Source organism: Thermobia domestica, chromosome 9, assembly GCF_964235325.1.
Source record: "Thermobia domestica chromosome 9, izTheDome1.hap1.1, whole genome shotgun sequence".
In the NCBI taxonomy this organism is placed as follows: domain Eukaryota; kingdom Metazoa; phylum Arthropoda; class Insecta; order Zygentoma; family Lepismatidae; genus Thermobia; species Thermobia domestica.
In genome coordinates, this window is record NC_137462.1 from 171,383,605 (window position 1) to 171,399,115 (window position 15,511).

Sequence of the window (15,511 nt, forward strand, 5' to 3'; positions counted from 1 at the left end):
CGGATTCCAACTCCTTTTATTTGCTTTTTCTTACTTTTAAACATTATTTCACTTACTGCTAGTTTTCTTTTTACTTTCACTTTTATGGTTCTATACTTTTGTTCCCCTTTTGTAAATGACAGTATGTTACATCTTAGTCAAATCACGGAAATACTGTACTGTACTGATGACAGCGTCTCAGTCTTCCACCGCCCAAAACAGAGAGTAAAAACAGTTTGTTTTTCATGACTTTCAGTCCCTTGCACTGTCGTCTGCGAAGTGGGAGTCTTGGAGGGGGAGGCCTAGGAGGGAAAACAGTGTAATACCACATCCAATATCACAAACGTCGTAATGACGTTGCTCAGTAATTCCAATAAAATCACATAGGTTAGAAAATAATAATATAAATTAGAAAATTTTAGATTGGAAAGCTTTTTTGTACCCAATGTACGTAAATACGGGACATTTTGGCGTTCCTGAAAAATTTTTCGGGACACCGGGAATGGTAGTGAAAAACGGGACAATTCCGTTTTTACGGGACGGTTGATCACCCTAGTCTAAGTGGGAGAAGGAAAATTCTCCATGCTATTCAAATAAGTGATTTTTCGGATACTAAATCTCAAATTTTAGTTAATTGAAGTTGGAACAGAAACTTGAAATTTTACGTGCATGTAAGTTTTTGATAGAGTTATCTAAGTAAATCACCAAAAATTTAAAAAAATAGTCCCAACTTAAGTGGAGTTGTATATCCCGGCAATCCCCATACCGTTATTTATAAAGATTAAACGTTCTCGCAAATAAAAGTTTTTATTTAGGCACTCCTTAATACATATTTCATATTATTTTGAGAAACTCATACCCCGGTACCCCGGTACCATGGTGTCACCTACAGGTGACACTGGGCAATACGTGTACAAACTGACACCATGCTAAACTTAATGAGAGTGGAAGTTTTATTGTAAGTATATATGGTTCTCGTGTATATATTTTAAAAGCAACAAAAATTCAACCTATATAAGAGATTACACACACATTGCAACAAATATCCAGCATAAATTGAGGTTCAAAAACCAAAGCAGTTCATGAAACAGTTTGAACGCCATCAAACTGAGAGTTTGTTTTCCTTTTCTGCCAACCTTGCGTTCGGATTTGGAAAAAAAATAATCGATTGGCATTATGGAACTTATACCAGCAATGCTGATGTAACCCAACCTCGCATCTTCCACACATTATTCTAGTTCTCTTGTGGCAGAAATCGCATCTTCTTTGTGGACAATCCACACGGTCGTGATCTTCAACACTTCCACTATTTCGCTGCTCCAATGAAACTCTCGATGAAACAGGTGATGCACACACAACACTTTTCTTAGCACGTTTTCCATATTTTTGGCAATAGGCTTGCACTACTGCTCTCCTGAAATCACAATATGTAAATCGACTCCCAGTGGTTGTGGTTCTAAATATTAGCCAAGCATTCTGGCACACTGCGTCGATTCCGAAAGCAAACAGAGGGAACCACCACTTTTTACCCCGGTAACCTATGCGCATACGGTGAACATTTTCGTCAAACCTATCTGCCCCTCCCATGTATCTGTTATATTTTTGTATAACTGACGAGCATTCAATTTGAATCTTTCTTCTTTTCGATTCGATCGTTCCTATTCTATCAACTTTCGAAATTGGGAATGGGGAGTGACAGTTAGACGCAATAGTCACTACACTATTATCATTCCACTTGACAATCGTAATGTCTTTGGTGCACTTGAAAGACATGGATCCTCGATTCATTTTCTTTAGCAGATGTGTGTCTTCGACAGGGCATTTCTGAGTTCTGTTTTTTCTAATAGTCCCTGTTCCACCAGTGTTACGGTTTGAAAGTTCTGTTAGAAGGAGCAAGGATGTAAAAAAGTTGTCAAAATACAGATTATAAGGACCTAATTCACGAGGAAGACGTGATTTCATCTCGAGTACAACAGCAGCTCCCAAACCGAATTCGTCTTGCTTGGGTAAATAAGCAGATTTAGATCCTTGATAAGGCTCAAATGTGATCAGGTATCCCTCGCGTGTAGCAGCAGACCACACTTTGTAACCAATGCGCAAAGGCTTGCCATGGATATGCTGTTTGGTGCCATGGCGACCAAAATAAGGAATTATGGTTTCATCTATAGATATATGAGAGGAACTTACTTTTTTTGAAATTGTCAGTAAATTTCTTATTTAGAATTGTAAAATATGTCCTAACTTTGCCAAATTTGTCATTTTCTGGGAGATTTAGGTTGTTTGACAGATGAACATACTTTTGAATTTCAAAAAATCTATTTCTTCTCGTACTAGTTTCAACCATCTTGTTGTGAGTATCAGCCTTGATTTCCCACAACATATGTAAGTATTTTGGTGTCAGATAACCTGTTAAAACCAGAATCGCAATATAAACCCTAATCTCATCTGTTGTTACGTCGAGTGCGTGATTGTTTTGTGAAGCATATCTATTTGGCATTTCACAAATGTGTTCAATAACTTCATCAGAAAAAAGTTCAAAGCACTCCGTTAGAGAAACTATCAATTCCTTGTTATGAGAAACCACTTCATCTTTGTCTCCCCGTCCATATTGGTTTGTGAATACCTCGTGTCTTCCGGACCACTCTCTACGTTCAGAGTTACAACTGGAATCTTTAGTCACTGATTTACTCGTTTACTTCCCTTTCTTGTAAGGTACATCACCACTATTATAAACACTTTTCTCCCTGTCAGCATATTTTGTGTGTTCATCTTCAACTTCTTGTGAAGTAATGTTTACTTCAACAGAAGGCCTCAAAACTCTTAGCGGTAGTCGATTCATATCAGCCACATCTTCATCTCCGTTGTCTTTTTCAGTGTTATAGTCATCTTCAGGAGGAATTAGAACTATTTCTTGTAGGTCAAGATCAGATTCGTTTTCTTCCAGACAGTCGAGAATTTCATGGAGCTTCAAGCTGAAAAAAGACAGATTTTTTGAATAAAGTAATCTTGGAATCACTGTAACAAACAGTTATTTTGTATAAAATATCAGATGAATTCGAATCTCTAAAATTCCAACAATATGAAATGCCTGTGGGATACGTAGTTTTCTCGACTGAAGCAAGAGATATATTCGGAACCAAACTTTGGCTGCTTTGGATTCGCACATATTCATTGGATATTAGATTGAATGGAACCTGAGAAGTCTCTTTTAGTTGAGGATAGCAAAGGAATGTAAACGAAATGAAATAAAAGCTCTACAAAAGGTGCATATTCCTTGCAAGAAAATTCTGCACCGAATGAAAACTAAATTTATTAGTTTATTGAAGGTAAATATGACTACATTTTTTCTACCAAGTAGAAGGTAACTAATTGTATATTTTCTTCTGTACAAGGGATAAAATATCACTAATCAGCAATCTTGACTTCATATCTTTTATCACACAAGTAGATTACCTAACACAAATAGTAATACAGAAGGTGGGCCCTTTTCTTACCCTTTCTATTGCCACAAGTGAATAAGTTAGGTACATCTCTCTCTCTTTCTCTCTCTCTCACACACACACGCACACGCGCGGGGGCGCGCATTCACACACATATACATACACACAAAAGCACAATATTCCAGGTTATACAATAGTAGTACTTATTACATTCTTCAATACAAAAAGTAGCTCTATATCCCAGTGTCACCTGTAGGTGACAACGGAAATTCAACTGGTCATAAGATAAATTAGAGTTTAGATTTCTTTTCTTCAAAACAAATATTATCACTAACTGATACTTGAAGAAAAATACTATAACATTTATATTACACCCACTCACCTTCTGCGACTGGTAGAAGCGTCATTTCGGGCACACCTAGTCATCTTGTTAATATTCGGTGACGCCATTCTGGAAACATCAATGCAGAAGTTTCCACTAGATGAGCGTCGAGTTCTAATAACACTAATTTGTTTGTTTAAGGACAGTTCTTCACCCTTTGACAATTGAAACTAAGTTTCAAAAAAAAAAAAAAAAAGGAATTAAATTACATGCATCCAAAGTAGTGTCACCTGTAGGTGACACTGGGAACTGCCGGGATATTACAGTGGCGTACACTGGTTTGAAGACATAGGTTACCACTGACCTTGTATATTATTATTATTATTATTATTATTATTATTATTATTATTATTATTATTATTATTATTAAAATATGCATTACAATGAACAAAAAGTGGTTGATATATTTGTTTGAACTTTTGTTTTGAGACCATTAATGTTTTTCACCGTAAATGAAATCCCATTATACATTTGCGCAGTTAACTTCTCGCGGATTGCATTCGTAAAATGTTAATTTTTACCAATGTCACTTTCCTCAAGAGCCGCCTTTGTTACTGACGTTGGTTGTCATTCCGTACCATCTTCGCAAAAATTCTAGTATAGCTACGTAACGCAAAAATGCAGAGAGTTATTATAATTGTTATATCCATTATCGCTACCTAAATCGCAAATTTTGTGTTGTGTCAACGCAAAAGGTTACGAAATATGCCCGGTTATCTCATACAATATTTTTCATTCATCAATTTGCATCACGAAATATGTATAGTGATTTTGCTATTTGGTCTTAAATCCATTAATGTATTGATTCTAGCCTTACAAAAACGTTCTATAATCAATTTACTTTGTAAGAAAATAAAGATTGATAATAATCTTCGTAGCATTTCATTTTCCCGCTAAATATTACTCGCAATGCTCACCAGAATCTAGCGTATGCGCCTTTGGCGTGGGAGACCCGGGTTCGATTCCCGGAGGGAGCTCATGTGGTTCGGATTCCACGTTAATCAGTAGGTCCACGTCTCATATAGCCTCGCTGCTGAACGGGACGCTAAACTAAAAATCAACTCAACTCAACTCACCAGAGTAATAGAAGTTAACACATTCTCCAATCTACAATACTGTCTGCGGGCCTCGTTTTGTAATGACTGGCGCAAAATCAGCGGATTCAACTCAATGCAAATAACGCAATAAGTAATTATAACTACAGTGACAAGAATCGCAAAGTAAAACACAAATTTTGGATTGCATTGACGCAAAGCACTACGAAATGATGCCCAGAAATTCTCAGATAGCCCCAAAATGGTTGCTATGGCATTGTTCTTAACTTCAATTTACTCGCTCCGCCTGCTGAAACCGATCCACACAAAGATAACCTGCTTGGTTGCCATTCCGTGCCTTGCTAGTATACTGTTACGGGGGAACCTACCTGGGCGCGCAAGTAGTTACATGTTTCTCTCCGCTGGCAGACGACTGCGGTTTCTAAAGAGTTGTCAAATCATCAGTGTTTACGAAAGCGAGAAAGCGTTCTAAGCGTTAACGGTCGCCTTAGTATGTATTCGTGTTTGCGAAAATATAGAGAATGTAGTACCATGAAAAGGAGATAATAAACTGTACAAATATTATTATTAATTAATTTATACGTGTTATATTAACTATCTTTGTTGTTGCATCTTTGTATGGGTAGCCTCGGTTGCCCATAAAATACGCCACTGTTTTATTATGAACTGAAGACTCTTCCCCATGTTATTTAAATGGAACATCATCTACACCACATCTGGCACTTCTGGTAGACTACAATGATAAAAATTAAATACAATTGAACAACACTAATGTTAATAAACAAACGCAGGGGCTTGGGGGAAAGCCCCCAGCTAGACAAATTCTAATTGTGAACCATTATTCGTAATGAATAAGTGAGTAAATATAACTATTCCAATACATTTGACTAATACTGACTAAATAATAGGAAGAGGACAAATTATAGACTTAGGAATAATAAAGTGAATAGTTAAATTTTTTTACATAAGAAAGAGAATACTTAAAACTAAATACTGCCTTCTAGGGATGCGCTCGAGTCGAGACACACTTTGTAAAATTCGAGACGAGTCGAGACAAACGTATTTCTCGACTCGAATTTTCGAGTCGAGACACGAGTCGAGTCGAGACGGCTCTTAAAAATCTCGACTCGACTCGAATGTCTCGAAAATCTTTCTATAATTTTTAATATTATTTTGAAGAAAGTATTCACTCAGAAACAGCCTTGAAACCAATTCCAGCTTTTATTCCTTTAGAAAGGTACAGAACGCATAAAATTAATAGTTAATCTTTAAAGATCAAGATTTAATTTTCAGCTCAATTCAGTTAATTAGAACTAATAGTTAATGTCGTTGTATTTGGTTGTACTGCAAATATAATGATAATAATAATAATAATTGATTATCTAGTTTGTATAAAACTATTATCCGTAGTCTAAATCTAGTTTGTATAAAACTATTGCGATAGAGTGAACTTCATAAATTCTTTGAATGAGCAGTTGGTAGTCTATAGTAATTTAGCATAGTTATAATTATTGTGTTTTCGTTCCCATGAACGCAATAGGGTTACGTAACTTCTGGATTATTCGCTTGCCCAACTATTCTGAGGCTTTAATATGTTGCAGCATATCACGAGCTACGGATAATATATAATGTAACATTTGTTGTACATCACATATTATGATACGAGACTATTTTACATAGTATATCTTATCTAATATAAATAAAATAAAGAGTTTGTTTGTGTGTTTGTCTGTCTGTCTGTGCGACCTGGGGACCAGACGAGTGGACCGAGAGTTCCCAAAATTTGGTCACGGGTACCTTAGTCCAGACCCCAGATCAAGACGAAGCGTTTTTTTTAATTTCGAACCAGGGGGTCTCGGGGGGACGTTTACTGGGACCGACCTGGGGACCAGACAAGTTGACCGAGAGTTACCAAATTTTGGTCACGGATACCTTGGTCCAGGTCCCAGTCTAAGGCGAAGCGTTTTTGTCAAAATTGGAACCAGGGGGTCTCAGGGGGGTGTTTAGCGAGACATGTAGTAAAAGTAATCCAAATTGATCGACATTAGTGTCAAATCCATAATTTTCACGGTCGCTGAGATCAATGGTGAAACTTCCATCAGCGATGACTTGCAAATTCAGCTACTACTGTATGCGGGCCGGGTGTCAGCGGGTGAGGAATACCGAGACATGTATAAATAGCCCATATTGATTGATACTAGTGTCAAATCCATAGTTTTCGCGGTCACTGAAATGAATGGTGATACTTCCACAGGTGTTGACTTCCAAATACAGCCCCCATGCGAAGAATGGGTATATTAAACTAGTATTACAATAAGTGGACTGCTTGGATGCCAAGAACTAGTACAGATAAGTACCATCCACTTCTATGAATAGGTATTTTTTAAAAGGATTTTTGTAAACACTAAGTTATAAAACAATGAACTACATATAGTAGTTATGGTTTTGGTTCCCAATATAAAAGAAATATGGATTGTTCATGAGATATTGAACTTCAACTTTCACTCCTGGAAAATTTCAATTTTGGAGTTAGGCCACTTGGCATCAAAGCAGTTCACTGTAAGATAAATACATTCCGCACATTAGTAACATAGTTGTTCAGGGGCCTTCGATTTCCATCCTCTCAAATGAAAGCTGAATAATTGCTTGATACATGCTGACTATATAGGAGAAATAGTGTATTAAGTTTTCGAGCTTTGGTGCGTATCCGTATTTACACTCTGATATAACTTTAAGTTCACACTCAAATCGAGCTAATTGTTTAATGCATTTCGAAAGCTTTTGTTTTTATGCAGCTCATTAAGGAAAATCTATTTCATAATCGTAACATTTATGTACTAAGAAACTATGAACGTAAAGTGGACTCGACCTAGCCCCGTGGCCGCTGTGACTCAATGGCACAGCTCTCACCCTTGGTGTGTGAGGACTCTGATTCTGTGTGTGTGTGTGAACTCCGCGGCTAGTGTATGCGTACAGAGTCGGAAGCGGTATGTATTGTTTATACTACTTACAACGTTACCCCCCACATAAAATATAAATTCACCCTTTCTCCCTTCTCTTTTTCGAATACAATGAACCGACTCTTTTGCTGAAGAACGATGCTAAAAGAAAATTGAAACATCTGTGTCTAAACTTTCTTTGAAGCGCAGTCTTTTGTATTTGTAAGGTTTTGCGAGTGTTTTGGAGATAGCCAAATTTTTACCATGGACTCCTGCTGCAAACTGACCGTGAGTAAACACCCGATCTCGCTGTGCTCAATTTCTCTCGCACACGTGAAATGGGTTTGTTGTTTCCAAAACAAATAGGAAGTTACCTTGTGCTTTTGCATTTCTGCACGCACACAGGTACCATTGTTGTTTTAATGATCAGAAGAAATATCAAAACCATCCGATATATATGATACAAAACAGCTAACAGAGGGAGGCAAAGAGAAAAGTAGGCCTATACCAAGTTTTCCGCGTGGTACCATTAAGGAGAATAAATATTTGATAAAGTCACGTAGATGCACTTAAACCTATTCCATCTGTCCTTATAACTTTTCTGGTCTCATCAATTTCTCAGGAGAATACGTACAACATATGTCCAAATTCCATATATACTCTTTCTAAACTAATGAGTAAACTCATTAAGAATACCAACTGATATCAATAAACAGGAAAGAAAACAATACTTTATACTTCTATCATTTGGTACACATCTCTATGAAGCACAGCTTGTTTCTTTTTGAAATACCTCCTTCGTGTCACAGCTGTGGTTAGTTTTGTTTTGTGTTAGGATGAAAGAGAGAAATGCAACATTTGCTTCGAGGTGAAGTTATATATATTATTAAGATGAGCGGTGATAAGCGAGGTTTAACAAAGAGTGCCTTTCGGATGCACAATTTAACGGGTAGTTGCAGTCCGTGTTGAGAATCGAACCAAAGCTATGTAAGACATGTTAATATTGAGCTCTTTTGTGGTAAAAGTGAACTTCAGAAACACACAAAAGACTTGAAACATCAAGCTAATGTAAAGCAATTGAAAAATAGCCTACCTATCGCTGCATCTTTTCTGTGGCTAGAAACATGCAGTGTGTAGCAACAAGAATCGTGTTAAGGACTTTTTTTTCGAACATAACATTCCCTTCCACACCATAAAAGACAATATAATGTTTGTTAAAAGAAAGTGCACATAATATTTTTAAATTTTGTTTGTGATCCTATCATGCATAATTATAAATAATGTCTTTCATACTGCGAGAATGAGTTCAACTATACGTCATGGCCCCTCTAAAGCGGGGCCGCGGTGGCTCAGTGGTAGATCGTTCACCTCTGGTGCTTGGGGACCCTGGTTCGATCCCAGCTCGTACCAAGTGAACTTTGTGGTGGACAAACACCGTGTGCGTGGGTTTCCTCGGGGTTCTTCCGTTCCTCCCACTTTCTTCATTCCACGATTTCACTAATTTCTCATCATCACCCCTCTCCTTTAGCCTAACCGGCATAACCGTGGGACGTAAAACTCAAAGATTTCACTTCATTTTTTTCCCTCGAAAGCGATATCTTTCAAAATTATTTATTGTTAGATATTGTAAATTTACGGTATCTATTTTAGTGGACGGGAAATTTTGCATCTAATCGGATAATTTCTTGGCTTCTAACAGGAATTCGCAGTTACGAAATTTGCATCACTGTCTTTTGAAAGGATGCCTAGAAAAAGTACTACTAGAAAATAACTGAAAACACAAAATGGATTTGATAGCCAAATTCACGTCATCTTGGTGCGTCATCATTTTTCTTTAAATATTTGTATTTAGTATTAGATTAGAGTTTAGTGTCCCTTTCAGCATCAAGGCTATATGAGACGTGAACTTACAAATTAACGTGTGTTCAGAACCACAGGAGTTCCCATCGGAAATCGAACCTAGGTCTCCCGCACCAAAGACGCTTACGCTAATCATATGGACAAGGGTGTTCGATATTTAGTAATGTGTACATAAAGTTGTAAAATTGCGCTTGTATAATGGAATGCAATTCCTTCTACTGACATAAACCTTCACAATACTTAGGTGGACAAAGTATCTTTAAAAAGAAAATGTCACTCTTTATGTTTCAGTTCCTGGTTCGACTGAAGGATGGAACAAATTGCAATGAGCGTTTTTGGATCCTACTTTGTGTAGTTGATTCATCATAAACTTGGTATTTGATACGGATATGAACTATTACACTTATTTGGTGTTTATTTCTAAATAATAAGTCCTAATACAATTTCATAAAGTTGTAATTCTTCTTTAGTTTGTATCACTTTACACAATGACAAATCCAAAAGGTGTGTTGTATTAGTGCAGTACCAGTTTTTCACGTTTTTCAAAATGTTCCAAAACCCAAAGAATAATCTTTAATTTCTGATATTTTAGTCGTCACAAATTACAATTTTACAATGTAGTCAATGTTTATAATTACTGGGCAGTTGGGCGTTTAAACTAATGACGTCATAATAAAGTCAAAACCCTAATTTTGAGTTGAATTGATTCTGATTTTAACGTCCCGTTCAGCAGCGAGGCTATGTGAGACGTGGACCTACTGATTAACGTGGAATCCGAACCTCATGAACTCCCACCGGGAATCAAGCCCAGGTTTCCCACGCCAAAGGCAAGTATGCTAAACGTTAGCCACGAAGGAGCTCCATCATAATTTTAGTGGGCGATAAGAAATATTTCGCCAGTGCTTTTACAATAAATAAAATTTTATAAGTATTAAAGAATAGTGGTAAGAGATTTTATAATAGCTCTTTTATTTATGAGATATGAGTATTTTGAAAAAAAACAACAACTAAAGAATAGGTTGGCGGAACCACAAAAGACTCGTAAAATAAACTTTCTTATAAATACATACGCACCTTACTCACCTTTTATAATTGCTATGCTTACGTTCTCCATAAAAACAGAAATTCTCTTTTAGTGATACTTTACACAAGATCATGAAGTGGGTTCAAATTTAATTAAAGGCAAAATACAATACAATAATCCACAAATATTGCCTCAAGTGAGTTTAAAGATTTCTAAACACTAGTGCGAAACCGGGCTCTGCCGTTGCGATCGATTTACAGGTCTTGAGACGAAAGTAAGAAGGGTCTTACGCACACAGTAAGTAAAAACAATTAATATGCCGGTAACTTTCCCCCAAATGGGTGTATCTTAAAACTAACCTCACCATTATTTTTCTAATTAAATTCTAGCCCGAAATTATGTATCATATTACCCTATTCCCATTTTGAAAACTTGACCTTAATTCAAAATGGCGGATTTCAAGATGGCTGCCATCAAGGTCATATCTACCATGCGACTTCCCCCCAGGACTTATATGTATCCACATGGTTTTTCTTCACTTTTCTTCATTAACGCTCCGTTTACAAAGGGTAGTAAGGGACTTCTGTGGTAATCTCTAATAACCACATCACAACTCTTAAAAGTTATTTAAAAAAAATAGAAAACATGCACCATGGCAAAAATTTGTCATCACAAGTAATGATGCATACATGCCTTCTATCAGCAAAAAAAAAAAAAAGTTTCATTGAAATTGGAGCCGGACATTTGAGTGATGTCCCTTGTGGGATGTGATTGAACGTGATGTCAGAACACATCGCCCCCCTTCCCGGAATTTACGGGAATTAGGTGACCTGAGTGAGCACATGTGGTGCCAGCTCTCTCCAGCGACCTATCAAGGATCATTGCGTGTATGCCAAGACGTGTCGCCGTTTTTATCCATGCCAAAAGTCGACATACTGACAATTAGGTAGGTAGTCATGATGGTCTCGCTGATGTGTGCGTATATTTTAACTCGTACATTTTGTCTCGACTCGAATTTCGAGACGTCTTGACTCGAATTCGAGTCGAGTCGAGACAGAGACTGTCGAGTCGAGACACGAGTCGAGACAGAAACATATTTTCGAGTCGAGACACGAGTCGAGACAACATTTTCTCGAGACGAGTCGAGACAGGCTTAAATCTCGACTCGACTCGACTCGAATGCATCCCTACTGCCTTCTTACAGAGAGTGGTTATCATTGCAGGACGATAACATAAATGCTATGATTGTTATGAATGCTTAGGTTTTAGGCTATATAATTGAGTTATGCAAAGTTTAATTAGTTGGAAAGTTAATACTAAATTGTCATATTTTTCTTATCAGCCCAATGGAAATTCGAATGCTGAATGATCAAATGATGGAATTGGAGAAAGTATTTATAATCCCTGAGGGGCTACCTGAGCGACCAAACGATAGGTAAGCTGAAATTTCTATTGCATTATTGTTATCTTTGACAACAAGTATAAGTGGATTCGGTATAGTTCACGACACATAAAAGGTAGCGTTTTCGAACTTCCAACTTAAGCTTTATAAGATTGGTACTTTCGACCATCGTAATGTCTTACAAACAATAATAGCTATCTAAACGTCAGGTAGGATACTTCTGGGACTACCCTCGTATCAGGAGTGAAAGTGGACCTGAAAAGGTAAGGGGACGCATGACGTCACACCGTCCCCCTTGCCTACCTTTGCTCATTGTAATTTTTTTAGGAAGTAGGGGGTCACCATATATATATATATATATATTTTGGTAGTAGGGTAACGGCATCCTCCGTGTTTCCCCTCACTTTTATCCCTGCCTCGTATCCTTAATGCATCGTTTATAATGCGAAAATTAACAAAAATAAGTATCATTTCGCTGCAGATTAGTAGATAATAAACGTAGAATTTACATGAACTAGTACATATAAACACACGATTATCATCTAATTGTTAACTTAGATTAAACTCCATGTTTGTTTAAAATCCATGTATTGTAAATGGTGTGAAAAGTAACAAATTAATTAACACACTTGTTACTACATATAAAACGGGAATTTCAATAATTTATTCAGAAAGTACTGTAATCCCTATTTTCTTCCTTTTTTCCTTTCTTTTTCTTTTTTTTTTTAAGGACACTCAATTTTTCCGTAAAACGATCTCTCCAGGTCATTTAATGAAGATAAATGTTTTTAATTATGTATGTAACTTTAATTTACCCAATTTGTTGATTGTAGTACTTGAATCTGATGACGTAATTAATTTGGAAATTTAGAACCCCACCAAACAGCCAATCGAGATAGGTTTTGTAATGAACATGAAAGACCAAGTGGAACTCTGTAAGTTACTAATTAAACCAAGTACAAATGTTTTGTTCAATCTGTGTTCTATCTGGAAAATACATTTGTTTTCTTCTTTACAGGTTCTACAAATTCTATTATATATATATATATATATATATATATATATATATATATATATATATATATATATATATATATATATATATATATATATATATATATTAGGATCATAGTCTACTAGTGGGTTTAATAAAATTGTTTTATTCTTTATAGATTCTACAAATTCTGTTAAAAGGTATCTTTATTTTCTTATTAGGATCATGCTAGTGTGTCTTATGAGATTTTTTTTTTCTTCTTTACAGGTTCCACAAATTCTATTAAAAGACAATTTTATTTCCTTATTAGGATCACGCTAGTGAGTCTTGTAAGACTGTAATGTTAACACTGTGTTACACCACACTATAACTCTTGAACGAAACGAATTTTTGAATTCTATTTATTGCAATAGAAATTATATCGGCCGATTTCTTTAACTGAGTCAGTTTGTTAACATCTTGAGATCTAACAATAAGTTTAATAGTTTCTATCCATATTCCATCTTTTATTATTGAAACAAAGATGTAGACAGCTGGAGGTTTGCATATCACGCCGTTAGGTGGTAACAAAGATCATTCTCCAGTTGTTGACATCTACCGAACGAAATTGAAACTTCTAGGCGTGATCCCGTTAACCGTCTCTGGCAGAGTCTATTTATGTTTTTTCCTTTGCATATGAAATCGATTTTCATAACTTATTGAGGGCACGGTGGCTCAGCGGTAAAGCACTTACCGCTGGTTTGTGAGATCTCTGGTTTGATCCCTGCCCAAGTAAGTTTGTAGTGGACAACATCATGCCCGTGTTTTTTCTCGGAGTTTCTTCCCACATTCTCATTCCACCAAATCTTCCATCATCATTTACTTTCCTTAATCATTCGTCTATCTTAGACCAAAGAGCGTAAACACGGGACGTTAAACTGAAAGTTTTTATATATATATATATATAATTTACTGTAACCTTTGTTTGCTGTTCTATTCTCAATCTTAACCGCGAAGATCACTTTGAAAGCTTAGTTTCTTTCGTTACTCAAAAATTTGTTGTTGAATTCTATTTGTTACCGTATAATTTATTTCAGTAGTGTACGCAGAAATTGGTCAAGAAGATGGGATTCATTCCCTCAAGTTCATATGTTTCCAGATGTTGGTATAAAGTCTTATTTTTACACAATACCTTTCTCAAGTCGGGGAGCGTACGCCACTGGTCTACTTGGTGACATGATTTCATTGAGTATGATTATAATTTACATTCGTATCGCATGTTAAGCGTTGATGCGATATGAACGTAAACAAAAAACAGTTGAATTTCGTTTCACTGTGAAACCATGATGTACCTAGACTTCAAACCCCTCTACAGGTTCAATTAGCTAACTAGAGGCCTATTTCTCAAAACTACTAGTCTTGTAATATGTTTTTTTTCCCTACAAGTCGTAAAATATCATGAAGTAGAATAATAGTAGAAATAGTTTCTGAATACAAGTTCTCATACATCTAATTTGTCACGATTTTATGTATATACAATTGTAAAATTCTTGATTTTGAAATGTTTTCCATTACTACTACTATTACAAGTACTTCTGAGAAATACTTGCTCCCTCCTGTGCTCAGACACGATAGACAGTTCTGGTTTCAATTGGCAGATAAAAGTGTGTGTGTGGGGGGGGGGGTGAAAGTGGTGATGAAACCTAGTCTTGGAACTCTCAGTCTATATGAAGAAAACAATTTCTCGCTTTCGTTTGCCGCTTTTAATGTTAAAAAATCCATTTCAAAACCGGAAGTGACAGATTTCTTTAACTTTCGGTTTTAAGCATGGACCTAGTATACAACTTCTTGCTGGGGCCGAAAATTCATATTCTAAAAGAAAAGAAAAAAATGAAATTAAATCTTTGAGTTTTACGTCCCACGGTTATGCCGGTTAGGCGAAAGGAGACAGTGATGATGAGTAATGAATGAAATGGTGGAATGAAGAAAGTGGGAGGAAACGGGAGAACCCCGAGAAAACCCACGCACACGGTGTTTGTCTACCACAAAGTTCACTTGGCGGGGGCTAAAAGAAAAGAGTTTCACGTCCAACTGTCAATTACCAATTTTGCTCTCTCTTTCTATCTATCTCTCTATGGGGATAATATTGAATTCGGAAGTTGTAATATATTCCTACCCACTTCCGGTTTCAGTAGAAGATGATTAAGATGGAACATAAAATGTTCCATCTTATCAGCTGCTCTTAGAATGCTGAAATAACGAAAAGAAGAACCCGTTTCTCGTTATCCAAGACCGTTCTCCGTCTACAGTGATAAATATTGAAACTGGAAGTGGCAAGTTTCAGCTCTTCTGGTTACAATAGAAATTATTAGAACCGAAATTGAACCAATTTCATGTCAAAAATTCATTTCTTACTGTTTATTACCATTTCTAGTCTTGAGGATCAATATTGAAACA

General features: G+C 36.4%; 1 protein-coding gene and 1 long non-coding RNA gene across 4 annotated transcripts in view; one reads left to right on the forward strand and one right to left on the reverse strand.

The window, feature by feature from the left end:
* The window catches only part of LOC145695205 (N-acetylated-alpha-linked acidic dipeptidase 2-like), a 148,516-nt gene that overhangs the window by 118,575 nt on the left and 14,430 nt on the right, over positions 1 to 15,511 (forward strand). For all 3 annotated transcript variants that reach the window (XM_081772192.1, XM_081772190.1, XM_081772191.1), the window contains one exon: positions 12,022 to 12,114. In XM_081772192.1, coding sequence (XP_081628318.1) covers positions 12,022 to 12,114 — 93 coding nt within the window. The remainder of the gene's footprint in view (positions 1 to 12,021; positions 12,115 to 15,511) is intronic.
* The window catches only part of LOC145695211 (uncharacterized), a 332,249-nt gene that overhangs the window by 7,108 nt on the left and 309,630 nt on the right, over positions 1 to 15,511 (reverse strand). The window lies entirely within an intron of this gene.